We start from the raw sequence: 16,989 nt of genomic DNA on the forward strand, positions 1-16,989 counted from the left end.
GTAGAGTGATCCGGTTCGGGCAAGACGTACCAAGGGCGTGGTTCCCCGGAAGACGACACCGCATGGATAATTAGTTAAATTGGTTCGAGACAAAAAGACCCTACGCTATGCGGTGGAGGTATTGGCGTTCACGGTCGGTTAAGCGATCTGCCGCCTCACGGAATTATCCGTGAGCGACGGCCTACAATTCCGGGAGTCTAGTGGGAGACGACGTAACTTTCCCCACCTAGCGGTGGTTCTCGCCACCGGTCCCCGGCCCGCAACAATATTGTTACGGATTTCAGAATCCGGTCTGGTGAATGCATCCACACATCCAGGTTCTCAGACAGTTATTTCCTTTAATGCATGTTCAGATTAGCCCCATCCCCATGTCTAATGGGATCTTAAATGTGATGTGTTGAGAAGGGTAAAGGATAAATCCCCTCTCTTGTGGGAAGCTTTTTTCTTTACGACAGACACGTTTACACACATTTCTTTCACGAGCTCTGAAGCCCGCCCCCATTATTCCTCAGCGGCAATCTTTCGTGAGCTCTGATGCCCGCCTTTTTTGAGAGCGCATGGGTTGTCATGGTAACTGCACTCGTGGGACGGGGTGAGCTTGGGGCGGACGGCACCCCGCGGAGATGGCCCGGGGATATAAAAATGAGCGAGAGGTACGTTCAGCAGAGAAAAAGTGTGGAGAGAAAAGCGTGAGGAGAGAAAAAGCGTGAGGAGAGATAAAGCGTGAAGAGAGAAAAAGTGTGAGGAGAAAAAGCCTGAGGAGAAAAGTGTGAGGAGAAAAAGTGTGAAGAGAAAAAGCGTGAGGAGAAAAAGCGTGAGGAGAAAAAGCGTGAGGAGAGAAAAAGTGTGAAGAGAAAAAGCGTGAAGAGAAAAAGCGTGAGGAGAAAAAGCGTGAGGAGAAAAAGCGTGAGGAGAAAAAGCGTGAGGAGAAAAAGCGTGAGGAGAAAAAGCGTGAAGAGAGAAAAAGTGTGAAGAGAAAAAGCGTGAAGAGAGAAAAGCGTGAGGAGAAAAAGCAAAGGGCGAGAGAAGCGAGCAAGAAGCGGGTGTCTGACCAGCGCCGACGAAACAATTAGTCCTTCCCAGTGCTTGGGCAAGCGAGCGTGTGGTGTACGTGTGGGTATGAGCAGCGCCGCCAACAAGTGAGGCACGGGTCGGTCACCAACAAGACCAGGGTCAAAAACCCGCGACGGACAATCTCGGTGCCCTCCAGACATCGACTGGTGTTCAAGGCTGCCCCGCGAGAAGGTTCACGGCAAGGCTGGGTGCTGGCGATGGACGTAACACGCACGCACGCATTTCAGGACGTTTTCGCTTCACAGACGACTTTCTGGTGAGCGAGACGATTTTTTCTCTTCCCTCCCCGTGAATGATCCGTTGGGTACCCTTGTCTGTGTTTAGCTGTAAGTCAGTCAACCCCCGTTAAGCTTCTGCTGTTTGTCTCTTTCCTGGCATTGTGATTGATTTTTGCTTTGAAATTTTTTATTTACCTCAGCAAATATAAAGTTATTTTTATTTATTTATTTTATTATTAATAAATCATTTGTCGATTTCCAACCTGTCCATGTTTGTCCTTTCCTTCCATTGGTCTCGCATTGTTCGAACCGAGATAGACTGGGAGGTAATTACCACAGATTTGACCAAAAATCGTCGGCACGCACCAGCGGTAAAAACGCTCGGCCGCCCTAATTAAAATCTAATCGAGATAACATTGGTGCTTCGCCGAGGGTGCGCTCCCCGTTCAGGTAACCACGTGACCTCTAGTTAAACGGAATAATTAGACGGTGGACACTGGAACTCGTGGTTGACTTGGTGACGTTCGTGGTTCAAAAACAACCCACCGTACCGCAACGTTAATTGTGAGCGGTGGCCCCAGGTCTGGCTCTACCGAGGACAACTGGGGATTAATCCCTCTGATTGATAAGCTGGTGTCTCGGTACCCTTGGCCGCAACAATATATGTATGTATGTATGTATGTATGTATATATATATATGTATATATATATATATATATATATATATATATATATATATATATATATATATATATATATATATATATATGTATATATGTATGAGGCCCGGCAAGGAGGAGTGATGAAAGCAACATTTTTTTAATGATATGATGATGATAGGGGAAGGGTTAAAATAGTGCTATATGACATTAACTCCAAAATGGCCGATGTGGCCCTTACATGACTCCTCCTCGTGGCGCCTCGTGTGTATATATATATATATATATATATATATATATATATATATATATATATATATATATATATATATATATATATATATATATATATATATATATATATATATATATATATATATATATATATATATATATATATATATATATATATATATATATATATATATATATATATATATATATATATATATATATATATATATATATATATATAATTATGTATATGTATATACATTTGTGTGTGTGTATATATACATTTGTGTGTGTGTGTGTATATATATATCTTCTTCCTCTTTCGGCTTGCTCCCGTTAGGGGTCGCCACAGCGGATCAACAGTCTCCATTTCGCTCTATCCTCCACATCTTCCATTGACACTCCATCCACCCGCATGTCCGCCCTCACTGCATCCATGAACCTCTTCTTTGGCCTTCCTCTTCTCCTCCTGCCTGGCGGCTCCATCTTCAACATCCTTCTCCCGATATACTCCGTTTCCCTCCTGTGCACATGTCCAAACCATCTCAATCTCGCCTCTCTCACTTTGTCTCCAAACCGTCCTACCTGCGCTGTCCCTCTAATATACTAATTTCTTATCCTGTCCATCCTCGTCACTCCCAACGAGAATCGCAGCATCTTTAACTCTGCCACCTCCAGCTCCGCCTCCTGTCTTATTGTTAGTGCCACCGCCTCCAAACCATACAACATAGCTGGTCTCACTACCGTCTTGTATACTTTCCCCTTCACTCTTGCAGCTACCCTTCTGTCACAAATCACTCCTGCAACTCTTCTCCACCCACTCCATCCTGCCTGCACTCTCTTTTTCACTTCTCTCCCACACTCTCCGTTACTTTGGACAGTTGATCCCAAGTATTTAAACCAATCCACCTTCCCCACCTCAACTCCTTGCAACCGCACCATACCACCACCCTCCCTCTCATTTACGCACATGTACTCCGTCTTACTCCTACTGACAATCATTCCCCTTCTCTCCAGTGCGTACCTCCACCTCTCAAGGCTCGCTTCAGCCTGCTCCCTACTCTCCCTACAGATCATGATGCCATCCGCGAACATCATAGTCCATGGAGACTCCAGTTTGATCTCGTCCGTCAACCTGTCCATCACCATTGCAAACAGGAAAGGGCTCAGAGTCGATCCTTGGTGCAATCCCACTTTAACCTTAAACCGGTCCGTCATTCCTACCGCACACCTCACCGCTGTCACACTGTCCTCATACATATCCTGCACGATCCTCACATACTTCTCCACCACTCCCGACTTCCTCATACTATACCACAACTCCTCTCTTGGCACCCTATCATAAGCTTTCTCTAAATCCACAAACACACAATGTAACTCTTTCTGGCCTTCTTTCTGGCCTTCTGACTTCTCCATCAACATTCTCAAAGCAAACATCGCATCAGTGGTACTCTTTCCTGCCATAAACCCATATTGCTGCTCACAGATCGTCACCTCTCCTCTCAACCGAGCTTCCACTACTCTTTCCCACACTTCATGGTGTGGCTTAACAACTTTATCCCTCTGTAATTTCCACAGCTCTGCACATCACCCTTATTCTTGAAAATCGGAACCAGTACACTTAATCTCCACTCCTCCGGCATCCTCTCACTTTCCAAGACTTTATTAAACAATCTGGTTAACAACCCCACTGCCATCTCTCCTAAGCACCTCCATGCCTCCACTGGTATACCATCTGGGCCAACCGCCTTTCCACTTTTCATCTTCTTCATAGCAGTCCTCACTTCATCCTTACTGATCCACCCCACTTCCAGATTCACTATCTCCACCTCTTCCAACCTTCTCTCTCTCATTTTCTTCATTCATCAGCTCCTCAAAGTACTCCATCCACCTTCTCAACACACTCTCCTCGCTCGTCAGCACATTCCCATTTGCGTCCTTTATCACCCTAACCTGCAGCACATCCTTCCCAGATCGGTCCCTCTGTCTTGCCAATCGGTATAAATCCTTTTCCCCTTCTTTTGTATCCAACTTCTCATACAGTTCGTCATATGCCTTTTCCTTGGCCTTTGCCACCTCTCTTTTTGCCTTTCGACGCCACTCCTTGTACTCCTGCCTACTTTCTTCATCTCTCTGACTATCCCACTTCTTTTTCACCAACCCCTTCTTCCTTATACTTTCCTGTACTTCCTCATTCCACCACCAAGTCTCCTTATCTTCCTTCCTCTGTCCAGATGTCACACCAAGTACCTTCCTAGCTATCTCCCTCACAACTTCTGCTGTCGTTGCCCAATCATCCCACCCATCTTTACCACCATCCAACGCCTGTCTCACCTCCTCCCTAAATTTCACGCAACAGTCTTCCTCCTTCAGCTTCCACCATCTGGTCCTTGGTTCAGCCCTCACTCTCTTCCTCAACCTCACCTCTAAAGTCATCCTACAGACCACCAATCGATGCTGTCGAGCTACACTCTCCCCTGCCACAACCTTACAGTCACGAATCTCTTTCAGGTTGCATCTCCTACTTAAGATGTAATCCACCTGTGTGCACTTTCCTCCACTCTTGTATGTCACCCTGTGTTCCTCCTTCTTCTTGAAATACGTATTTACCACTGCCATTTCCATTCTTTTTGCAAACTCTGCCACCATTTGCCCATCCACATTTCTCTTGTTGAGACTGTATCTCCCCAACACCTCCTCATCCTCTTTATTCCCTTCCCCAACATGTCCATTGAAATCTGCTCCAATCACCACTCTTTCATCCTTGGATACACTCTCCACCACTTCATCTAACTCACTCCAGAAATCTTCTTTATACTCCATCTCACACCCCATATGTGGGGCATATGCACTGAAGACATTCATCATCACCCCTTCAATTTCCAACTTCACACTCATCACTCGGTCAGACACTCTCCTCGACCTCCAATACATTCTTGACATAATCTTCCTTCAGGATTACCCCGACACCATTTCTCCTCCCATCCACACCGTGGTAGAACAGTTTGAAACCACCTCCAATGCTCCTCGCCTTACTCCCCATCCACTTGGTCTCTTGTACACACAGTATGTCCACCTTTCTTCTCTCCATCATACCAGCCAACTCTCGCCCTTTGCCAGTCATCGTCCCAACATTCAGAGTTCCAACTCTCACGTCCACACTTCTACCCTTCCCCCTCTCCCACTGCCTCCGGAGTCGCCTTCCCCGTCTCCTTCTCCTCCTTCGCCCAGCAGTAGCACAATTTCCACTGGTACCCTGCTGACCACCGGTACCGGTGGCGGTCGTTGGTAACCCGGGCCTCGATCGATCCGGTATGGAAATTCGTTTTTTTGTCCGCATAATGATTTGGCATAGGTTTTTACGCCGGATGCCCTTCCTGACGCAACCCTGGTCGCCTCTTACGACACACAGGGATATGGTACACCTATTCTAACCGGGGCATACACCGGGCCCAGTACAACTGGTACTCATTTTGCCGACCTCGGAAGGATGGCAGGCTGAGTCAACCCCCTGGTGTTTTCGACTTGGTTTATATATATATATATACATACATATATTAATTCATACATATATTAATAAATTAATTAATATATTAATGTACATACATATATTAATTCAGTGTCCCAACGGGGCTTGAACACAGGACCTTTTGGGTCCAAAGCCACTGCCCTAACCACTGCGCCAACACCAGGCTAAATATGTAATTATATAATAAATATTATATATATATATATATGTATATATAATTATGTATGTATATATATATATATATATATATATATATATATATATATATATATATATATATATATATATATATATATATATGTCTGGTGTTGGCTTTATGGTTAGGATGGTGGGGTTGGGATCCCAGGATCCTGACGTTCAAATCCTGCTCCACCATTGAATTAATACCAGGTGGGGTTGATTCAGCCTGTCATCCTTCCGAGGTCAGCAAAATGAGTACCAGCATGCTGGGATGATTGAGTTATTCGAGTATCCTGTGTTGGAGTAGCGACCCATCCAGGATTGTGTCCAAGAGCCTCGGAGACTGCTTCGGCAGCACCGACGCTCTCCACAGACTGTGTTCCCAATGGATGGGTGGATTATATATATGGATATACCTTTGAGGAGATGGTCACTTGTGGCAGCTTGTGTGTTTGCAAGTTATGAATTATGAGAAAATGACTGTTTAAACCCCTATTTAGGTGCATCGTTGTAAACAATTTGATCCCATCAAGTTTTGTGGTGATTAACCTTGGAAGCTCAGAGGAGTTTTGTCCCAAACAAACAAATATAACAAACAAACAAGCTTGACAACCTCTATCAGCTCGGAGAAACAATAACATCGCCAATTTCTTAACATTTTCAGATTTCACTCCAGATTTTACACTTATTTAGTCCGGATGATATGCGATCCTCAAAACCAAAATAATATTTTGATGATATACTTTAATTTAGTGGTTCTCAACCTTTTTTGTCAACCCATGCACCCTTTTCACTATATGTCAGAGTCATTTCCCCTTTCCAAGATGGTCTGACTCAAAAGGTGCCTTCCAAATAATATGCATATAATATTGAAAATCTTTTATTTTTTCTATATTCGTACAAATACATTCACTTGGATTACTTTTACAGTGGAGTTTTACAAATTTAATCGCAACAGAAAATGTTGATGGATTTTAAAACTTGAATAAAAGTAGTTTTTTTTTAAATATTCATAACTAATTACTTAACAGACTAAATTTACTGAAGCATACTTCGATAAACAAAAAGTTCAATAGAATGCCAGGGTATTGTAATTCATTTTATTCTGATGAAGATTACAGTCAATGAGAAACCTGTTGTTTTTTCTGCGCCAATTCTTGGAAACACGGAGGAGTGCTTGAAAGGGCACAACGCAGGTCATTTTCAACCTCCCATCTACTTCGTTGCTTCGTTTTCATTTGCAACAGAGTTGAAAAGCCTAACTCACAAAGATATGTCGACACAAATTGAAGCAATGCATGGATAGCTCTTTCTGCCACTTTTGGGTCCGAATCTCACATCAAGGGCCAAAATTCTGTGATTGATTTCTCATCAAACATATCCCTTGCTCCCGAATCAGTCTTTAGCTCCAGAAATTCATCTTGACAATCATGAGGAATATTTTCAACTGACAATTTAAACGAATTTCGCACTAAATCCAACTCCTCATCACTGAGTTCAGAAAAATATCGGCTGAATTCATTTTCCAGTGCTGTTAAATGCTGCAAAATTTCATTTTTTGGAAATTCTGGACTTGGTCTTAGTCACAAGCACTTGGTCTTCACTACCAGCAATAAGAATTGATGACAGTTTCTCAAACATTGCAACATTTTTGATCTTGACCTTTCTCTTCCAATTTTCCATCTTGTTTATGAAAGCTTTCAAGGAATCCATGAATTTTATGTTTGTATGCCTTCCTTGCATCTGAAGATTCAGTTTATTCTGCTGCTCAAAAATGTCAACCAATTAGGCAAGGCGCATTATCCATTCCTCATCATCCAGCCTGGCAAAAAATTCCATCTTACCCTGAACTTCAAAAAATAATTTGAGCTCATCTCTAAGCTCAAACACTCGCTCAGTTACATTTCCTCTTGAAAGCCATCGAACATTTGTGTGGAAAAGAACCAAATGATGGCCTGTATCCATGTCAATACATAACTGCTTGAAAAGTCATGAGTTGAGAGCTCCTCCTTTGACAAAATTCACAATTTGAATTGTTTGATCCAAAACCTTCCCTCGTGGAGCTGGAAGTGTTTTGAAAGCCAGTGCCTGATGATGGATCATGCAATGAATGCCTTTCACTTTTGGAGCTCGCTTTTTCGCACAAACTGTTTTGTAATCGTTTGTGTGTGATTGCCCATTATATTCCCCCCTGGTTGAGAACCCCTGCTTCAATTAGACCGTGAGAGTAGATCGTGGAAAATCATATCATATAATGCATGAAATCGCTCCAATCTCCTAACTTGAAAATTATCGTACTTACAAAAGTTATGTCCACAGCGATTCGTAGCTATGATGAACAGGCATTCGTTAATATGAGTGAGGAAAGTGAAAACATTGTTGCGGCTTGTTCCAAGTCAAGGCATGGTTGAGCAGGCCAAAAAACATGGTGGCTTCAGACCCCTGTGAACTGGCAGAGGGCTGACCAAGATGGTCGCCACCAACTTCATGAGGCGTATTTTGTTTTTTTTGTGATGAACACCTAAATTATCTACAAAAGGGGTGTTTACATTTACCCAACACCCAGTTTTCATTCATACACTCCCATGGAGTTCCCTTGGTAGACATGCCAAGTTTGGGATCGTTAGCTTTCATGGTTTTCCAGTTATAGAAGAGACACACGAACTAACTGACTGACAGACACACTGACATTTATTATAGATTCTATTGTTACCTACGTTTGCTGGCTTTTGTACTGCTTGACAACCTTATGTTCATCTTCTTTAGGGCTCGTTTGAAGAAGAAGCCTCAAAAACATCCTGTTCCCCAATGCACTCTTCTGTTTCCAGACCACATGAGTACCTGGATTTTGAAAGTCTTGGGTTGGAGTCCTCTTTTGCAGCAAGGTTGGTTAATAAGCCATAATTTGGTCGAGGGAAGGAAAATTATAATTCAGTGAAATAGTTTTATTCTTGAAAACTGAACAGGTGCAGCATCTCACAGTACTTGGTGTTTATTCTCTGTGATTGTATGTCTTGTATACAGGGTATGCCAAAAAAACCCCATAGAAATATCCACAATATATTCATTTTTATTCTGAATTCCATAAAACTTCAGGAATATGTGCTACATTTTGTGTGACACAGGTGTACCAAATATCAGAACTGTAACTTGTAAGACTTTAGTTTGGCATTGTCGATCACATGCTCCAAATGTCCACATCCGTGCTGACTCCGGGGTTGAATACGACGGGTGAAGTTGTTGATTGCGCACTGACATTTGGCAAGTGGGTTAGACTGAACTTTCTCTGCAATTGCTTGTTTCAGCTCAAAGATGCCTCTGGGGTTATCCATATACACTTCTTTTTTTTGTATACACTGTCGAGGCTTGGATGAGAACGAACACACAGAAACTCTCAACAAGGGGAGCAGGAGACAAGAGGGGTGGGATAAGGAAGGAAAAACACAGTGTGGAACAGAGACATGAGAAGATCTATGGAAGGGAGAGGGATGGGGTGGAGGTGGACAAGATGGACACCACAGGGACTTTCAGGTCCTTACACAACAGGGACTTTCAGCAAGGAAAGCATGGAATTTGAAGGAGGTGGGTTATGTTGGATTAACAGGGGTAGAAAATATCATGGTTTTGGATGGGGGAAGATAAGAGATGGTGGTGAACAGCTGTTTTGAAGACTTGGAGGGAAAAGTGGGATTGAAGAGAGTGTGGGAGTTTGAACCAAAGGTGGGGAAAAAGACGAATGAAAGAGTGAAGGTGAGCAGTGATTCTTGATTTTAATAGGTTTACCAGAAGGGTGTTGTTGGCGGACCTTGAGTGCCCTGCAGAAATATAGTGGGGACATATCTTAGACAGAGCAGGGGGACAAGGCTGGAGAGGGGATGGTATATTGTCTTTGAGATGTCCCCAAGGGAAAAAAAAAAAAAAAAAAGCGAGCCTAGTCGGAGACCCAAATGTCGTTGAGAAAACCAGGCTTGTCCTCAATTTTCTCTGCAAACTACGGGGACAATTTCAGGTGTAAAAAAGAAAAGACGGAATTTCTAATTGAGGTGTCAGTTCCAAGTAATTTTGGCCTAAACAATTCAGAAATCAAGAAAATGACCAAGCACCAAGATCTCAAAAATGAAGTGAAAATATCCTGGAAAATGAAGAGCGCTGAAATTGTAAACAGTGATTATTGGAGTGATGGGAATAATGAAGAATAACCTGATGGTGATCTTAAAAACCATCCATGGGAATATCACTACAAATGAACTGCAGTTGGAAGCTATTCGGGGCTTGGTGACGATCCTGAAAAGAACCCTCGGAACAAAACTTTGAGAACAAAACCTCACAGATTGGTCCATGAATCGTGACCCCCCCCCCCGCCCCCTACGGAAACAGACCCCGCATATGGAGATAACGGGCAATCACACACAAACGATTACAAAACCCTCTCTCGCTGCGCGGGCAAATGAGGTAGCGAGCCCAACTCGTCCCTCATGATGAGGGTGCGTAAACTACTCGAATTGGTTGCTGGTAGTCCAGCAGATATGTGAAAAAAATGTGCCTTTAGTGATCCAAGCATGAAATTTGACACACTGCTAGGGCAGTATCTTACAAAGATTTTTGGATATAGGGACATTCCAGATTCTTCCCAGAGCCAAAATGGCGGCCATTTTACAAAATAGCCGATTTTGTGTTGTACAAGGAGGATACATGTGGATACAACTATATTTAAGAAGCATACCAGTGGTTTTATTTAACTAAATATAGATTCTAGCAAATAAGTAATAGCAAATAAAGGTGACAAAGCGTGAATGAACCATTTATTTGGTCATTTTTTGGTGCATTTTTGCACTTTTGGACGGTTTTCTGCAACAAACTCTTCAAAAAACTGTTATCAAGCACCATGGAATGACTGTTGTTCATTTAACACTCTTGAACTCAGAGGAAAGGCTTCTGTTTGATCCTAACATCAACTTACAGAGTCAAAATTATACAGTGGAACCTCTAGATCCAGGTAACAGAGTCTACTATGATGCATGGATACATGTGTACATGTTACATAATTATCATCTGTGATCTCTTGTCCCAGTTATACTCTCTTGTACACTCCCCACCACAGTGACATAGAGCTGTGCACTGGAGTGCAGCCTTGACACACTTGCACTGTCCTCTGCATCCCTTTTTGCAGCCACACCTTAGTAGTTGCCGACATGCCTCAGTTGCCTCAGGGAGGGTTGTCCAGTATATGTCCCAGCCATTATCGGTGTGAACCCACCCCCAGTCACTGGGCGATGGGAGCTCTGGTGTGGACACCATCATCTGGCCCCAACAGTAGCCGGCTTGGTAGGTAGCTCTCTTGATGTGCTGTTTCAGGGCTTCACGAGTTGGTGGGAGAGCATCTATTGATCTGCCATTCTGGGTGAACAGATGCTTGCGACACTCATTGACATGTTCCTGGCTACTGGTGCGATCATAGAGCACAACAACAAAATGCTCCAGTGCATCCATGTGGTCATCTACGGCTGAAGGAGTTGGCGTGGCAGCCAAGGCACAGAATGCTGCAGTGACATCAGTGACCTCATCACAGGATTTCCAGGTTTCCCATGCTTTTTTCTTCCCCCTGCCTCCGAAGCTTGAAACGGTGTCGCATCCAGTGAGGGCATGGAAGAATGGCAAACCTCGACACTTGTTAGGTCCCAGTGCCACAGACATCTCGTGAGCTGCCAAGAACCTGAAGTTCTTTCCTGTGCCAAAAGCAACCCAGAGCTCATCAATGTCCAGACGTCCAGCTGCTGTCACCGCAAGGACCACGACATCAGTGTCTACTGTACGGATCGACACTTTGCTGTATTCCTGCCTCACAGCGTCTTCAGCATGGAGTAGCATTCTTGTGTCAGCCTCTTCATGGCTACAAGCGGCAAGACCAGCAACAACTCGGGCCTGCGTACAAACCACATATTTGTGGTGGGTGCTGATGACTTGTTTGTCTGTGTCTGTTGTTGCTACTCTGGTGGCTAGGAAGTCAAACAATTCCATCTTGTTCTCATCTGTGCGAAGAAAGGTCTGCCAGTTTCCAGGAATGGAACTAGATGGCTCGACTCGTCTCCTGATGCCTTTGCCTCGCTTCTTCCTAGTGTCTGCCTTCAAACTGTCTGTGAGGTATTCATCCCAGACAATATCCATCCTGCTCGTATGCTGCAGCTGAGATGTGATGTATGGCAAGAATACTTCTGATGCATACTCGTTGAAGGTCTTTGCTGTGCCAGGTGGCAGCATACTGATGATCACTGCACCATCAAGGATGATGACTTCAACTGCTGCACTAGCAGCAGCAGCAGCATTCATCATCAAAGGCACAAAACTACCAGAATATTTCACATATCTGCCGGACTATGGCAAAATTTCTAAGCTTCGTCATGGATGCATGGTTCATCTATAATTCCAGCAGTGTGTGTGTGTGTGTGTGTGTGTGTGTGTGTGTGTGTGTGTGTGTGTGTGTGTGTGTGTGTGTGTGTGTGTGTGTGTGTGTGTGTGTGTGTGTGTGTGTGTGTGTGTGTGTGTGTGTGTGTGACCGCTGTTTCTCGACAACCTCTGGTCCAATCTAATTGAAACTTGCCAGGTATATTGCTGGGGACCTGAGGATGTGCCTTTTCAAGGTTTGATATTAATCGGACAAATGGTTCCCAAGTTTTGGCCATTTATTTACCAACCAATAGGAAGACACGTTGTTGCGTGGGCGTTGCCGATGGGGAAGGGAAGCACAGCCACGTTCCCCATTACGGGTTACAACGTACGGGCTTCCGGAGAGTGATGACTTCGTGTATTCTAATAATTTCTCGATTTCTTATGCGCATTTATAGATAAACAGAATGGCCCAAGTTATGATCGTTTTCATATTAGACGGTGTATAAATTTCGGGAACATCCGAGTGCTGGTATGCTCCGAACCAGGAAGTAAATTTTTCTCTCTCTTCTCTTCTCTTTTTGTTTTTCCTTGCCACGACATTGCGAAAAGGTAAAATACGTTGGCGCCAATTGAATAATTGGGTATTAAAAATAAATTGCGAATAATCGTAACTGTGAATAATATTGAACTTCCGGGTCACGCACGTATGGACACGTAAGAGCGAAGAAACTGCCTGTGTGGTTTATTTATTTATTGTTATTATTATTATTATTATTATTATTATTATTATTATTATTATTAATTTATTTATTTTTTACGGGCACGTACTAGTGGTTATAACTCTCCTTGTAAAAGTGTGCTTAGCCAGGTGTCAGAGATCAACAAGTATTAAAGTATATCGTGGTGGTTTAATGATAACTCTCTTTGAGTCTGTCTACAAAGCTCATTATGCAGTGTGTTGCATCACTGAGTACACTTTCCTTCAGAGGGACATCAAGCCAGGTGTCCAGATCGCTATCGTTTGCTGGTGGCAAAGAAAAATCCCAAGTGAACCTCTCTCCTCTTCATCTCCCCAAGTGAACCTCTCTCCTCTTCATCTCCCCAAGTGAACCTCTGTCCTCTTCATCTCCCCAAGTGAACCTCTGTCCTCTTCATCTCCCCAAGTGAACCTCTGTCCTCTTCACCTCCCCAAGTGAACCTCTCTCCTCTTCATCTCCCCAAGTGAACCTCTCTCCTCTTCATCCACCCAAGTTAACTTCTATCCTCTTCATCCACCCAAGTGAACCTCTCTCCTCTTCGTCCACCCAAGTGAATCTCTCTCCTCTTCGTCCACCCAAGTGAACCTCTCTCCTCTTCGTCCACCCAAGTGAACCTCTCTCCTCTTCGTCCACCCAAGTGAACCTCTCTCCTCTTCGTCCACCCAAGTGAACCTCTCCTCTTCATCCACCCAAGTGAACCTCTCTCCTCTTCGTCCACCCAAGTGAACCTCTCTCCTCTTCGTCCACCCAAGTGAACCTCTCTCCTCTTCGTCCACCCAAGTGAACCTCTCTCCTCTTCGTCCACTCAAGTGAACCTCTCTCCTCTTCGTCCACCCAAGTGAACCTCTCTCCTCTTCGTCCACCCAAGTGAACCTCTCTCTTCTTCGTCCACCCAAGTGAACGTCTCTCCTCTTCGTCCACCAAAGTGAACGTCTCTCCTCTTCGTCCACCAAAGTGAACGTCTCTCCTCTTCGTCCACCAAAGTGAACGTCTCTCCTCTTCGTCCACCAAAGTGAACCTCTCTCTTCTTCGTCCACCAAAGTGAACGTCTCTCCTCTTCGTCCACCAAAGTGAACGTCTCTCCTCTTCGTCCACCAAAGTGAACGTCTCTCCTCTTCGTCCACCAAAGTGAACGTCTCCTCTTCGTCCACCAAAGTGAACCTCTCTCTTCTTCGTCCACCAAAGTGAACGTCTCTCCTCTTCGTCCACCGAAGTGAACCTCTCTCTTCTTTGTCCACCAAAGTGAACCTCTGTCTTCTTCGTCCACCAAAGTGAACCTCTCTCTTCTTCGTCCACCAAAGTGAACCTCTCTCCTCTTCGTCCACTCGAGTGAACCTCTATCTTCTTCATCCACCAAAGTGAACCTCTCTCCTCTTCGTCCACTCGAGTGAACCTCTATCTTCTTCATCCACCAAAGTGAACCTCTCTCCTCATCGTCCACTCAAGTGAACCTCTCTCTTCTTCATCCACCAAAATAAGCTGTTCCTTTTGGCCTGTAGTGCCCTGATCCATTCAGTGTACTAGTACTAGCTCTTCCACAAGTTTTGACTATGTAAACAACAACAAAAAAAAACCACATTCGACTTGTCATTGCACAGATTTCAAAATCAAATACAGTCGAAGTGAGCAATATTGAGTGATTAGATCCGATGCTTCAGCAACCTGAGCTACCTAGTCTCAGTTGAATCACTGTTTCTCTATTGCTTTGTTGGTGAGAACAAAGGTGTTTCATGAATGACCTCATGGGAGAGGGTCGTCTACCTCTCTCCCCCATCCACGTCTGGTTTCCATTTCATACCAAACCTTTGTTCTGCAGTTGAACATGAGTACATCAAATAAAAGGTGGTTTTCATATACCTGCTGAATATTCCATGTACTTCCCCTTTCCTGCTGTTCATTCTCATGCATGTTACTTGAAAAGAGAGAAGTGGTGTCAATAACATTCCTCTTACTCCTTCCTCCCTTTGGTTTTTTTTTTTTTTTAATTTCCTCCCCATCACTTTATAGTGACGAGAAAGAGTTTGCTCGATGTGGGATGGTCTTTCCTCCGGCGTACAACTACGACCTATTTGAGGGGCGCACCAGCAAGCATTGAACATTACTTGAGCTGGACGACACATGATCCATGACAAGGTTTACATGCTGGAAAGTGTGTGCGTGCATGTGTGTGTGTGCTACGTTACGTTGATTCTGATGTACAAGTGGCCTTTTGGATCTAAAAATATTCCATCTTATCAGAAGCGCACTGTCCGATTGTCCATACACGGCACACACACACACACACACACACACACACACACACACACACACACACACACACACACACACACACACACACACACACACACACACACACACACACACACACACACTTCTTTCTTGTTGACATTTCCTGTATCTGTATTTCCCTCGCATTGTCTTACAGACTGTTTATTGTGTTTTGCTGTGTCCTTTCCTTGTTCTTCTGTGAAGAATATAATTTATAAAACGATCTGTAACCTGATTGTTTCGTTTTGGCAGAGTTGTGGTTCCTTGATTGGCCTTTCATGCACATCACTTTGTCAAAGGGTCATATGTGTGTTACAATTTTGGAATAAGACTTTGGTAGACAACGGACAAAACGACTTGGTATTTGGGATTGGAACCTGGGGCAGCAGCATCATTCGAGCCATGTGCTCAGATGGGAGCAACAGAACAAGGCTCTCGTAAACGTTTCACTTTATTTACAAATAGTTTCAGAATCAGTGATCACTTGATTTCATTCTACTTTTAGTTCTGGATCACACACGATCCAGAAGAGGATCGCACACATTGTTTTTAATGAAATAAGAAGGAATACCCCTCATGGACTGAGGATGGGAGGGCCATCAAACAACTGCGATCCCATGTTGAATGGAATAAAATGAAGAAATGGAGACAAACCCAATCACAGGAATGGGATTGTTGCTCTAGTCACCGGAATGCCGTGATGTCTTCCAGCATGGTGAACGCTTTGAGAAAAGTTTACATTTGACTGGGTTGAACGGAATCGATGGAGCAGTTGTCAGTCAATGTCGATGCCAAAAAAAAGACTTCGTAAATTATGCCGATGAAGTTTTGTGACGATGCACGAAGTGCCGAGAGAGACAAACTGAGATGAAGACGTACAGATTCCTTTTATTGATGTAGATTATGGTATTTGCATGTAAAATGTAATTTGTAAGAATGAAAATCCAATTGCTAATTGTTTTAAAATAATGCATTTATTTCTGCAAAATAGACACTCAAAGTGGTCTTGTCGTGACGATGCAAATGCAGATCAAAATGCTTTGCAAACCGATTGCGTATGAACCCGAGTTAGTATGCGAGGAACTCTTCTCCACCTGCTGGTGACTGAAGCACTGAGCAGAAGCACTTTTTCCATCGCCTTGTTGCAATTATTCAATGTTTTCCTGATTGTTATATAGAGTGTAAAACATCGTCACAGAAAGGATAATATTTTTCCAATTCTATTTGGTTATAACAAAGGAGTTTTTCCATTTATATTTGCTTATAACTTAGGAGTGTGTACACATAGCAAAATGTGCAATCTCCGCGACCTACTTGTACTGCATCTTGTTTCTCTAATAAATCAAACAAACTATTTAAATGCTTTGGAAAAACTTCATTACACCCTTGTCCATCTTGTACAGCTTTTCTTTTCATGAGAAGTTGCTTACTACCCGGTGGTTTTTGTGATTTATTCTTCCTTTGTTGTTCAATCTAGAGCTGAGATGCCAAACGTACATGATTGTTTCAAAAACGCAAACATGTGGTGAAGATTGTTCTCTGCGGCACGTTGAGATGATTGTATATAACCACATTTGACTGCTAACGGAGATGATTATGTACAGTAAACCCTGAAATATCATGGGTTTCTACCAATCGCGGGCAACCTATTGTGTTGCAATTTTGTTATCGGGGTATTTAAT

General features: G+C 43.5%; 1 protein-coding gene across 6 annotated transcripts in view; it reads left to right on the top strand.

Moving 5' to 3' along the window:
- Window positions 1–16,667, top strand: part of LOC147031202 (calcium-binding and coiled-coil domain-containing protein 1-A-like) — a 91,307-nt gene extending 74,640 nt beyond the window's left edge. For 5 of the 6 annotated variants that reach the window (XM_085876020.1, XM_085876022.1, XM_085876019.1 and 2 more), the window contains 2 exons: window positions 8,661–8,779; window positions 15,047–16,667. In XM_085876020.1, coding sequence (XP_085732146.1) covers window positions 8,661–8,779; window positions 15,047–15,134 — 207 coding nt within the window. In that variant the 3' untranslated portion in view covers window positions 15,135–16,667. The remainder of the gene's footprint in view (window positions 1–8,660; window positions 8,780–15,046) is intronic. The other variant, XM_085876024.1, reaches the window with a different exon arrangement.
- Window positions 16,668–16,989: the final 322 nt, after the last annotated feature.

Source organism: Eptatretus burgeri, chromosome 3 (assembly GCF_056783735.1).
Source record: "Eptatretus burgeri isolate ZD-2024b chromosome 3, Ebu_testis_v1, whole genome shotgun sequence".
Classification (NCBI taxonomy): Eukaryota; Metazoa; Chordata; class Myxini; order Myxiniformes; family Myxinidae; genus Eptatretus; species Eptatretus burgeri.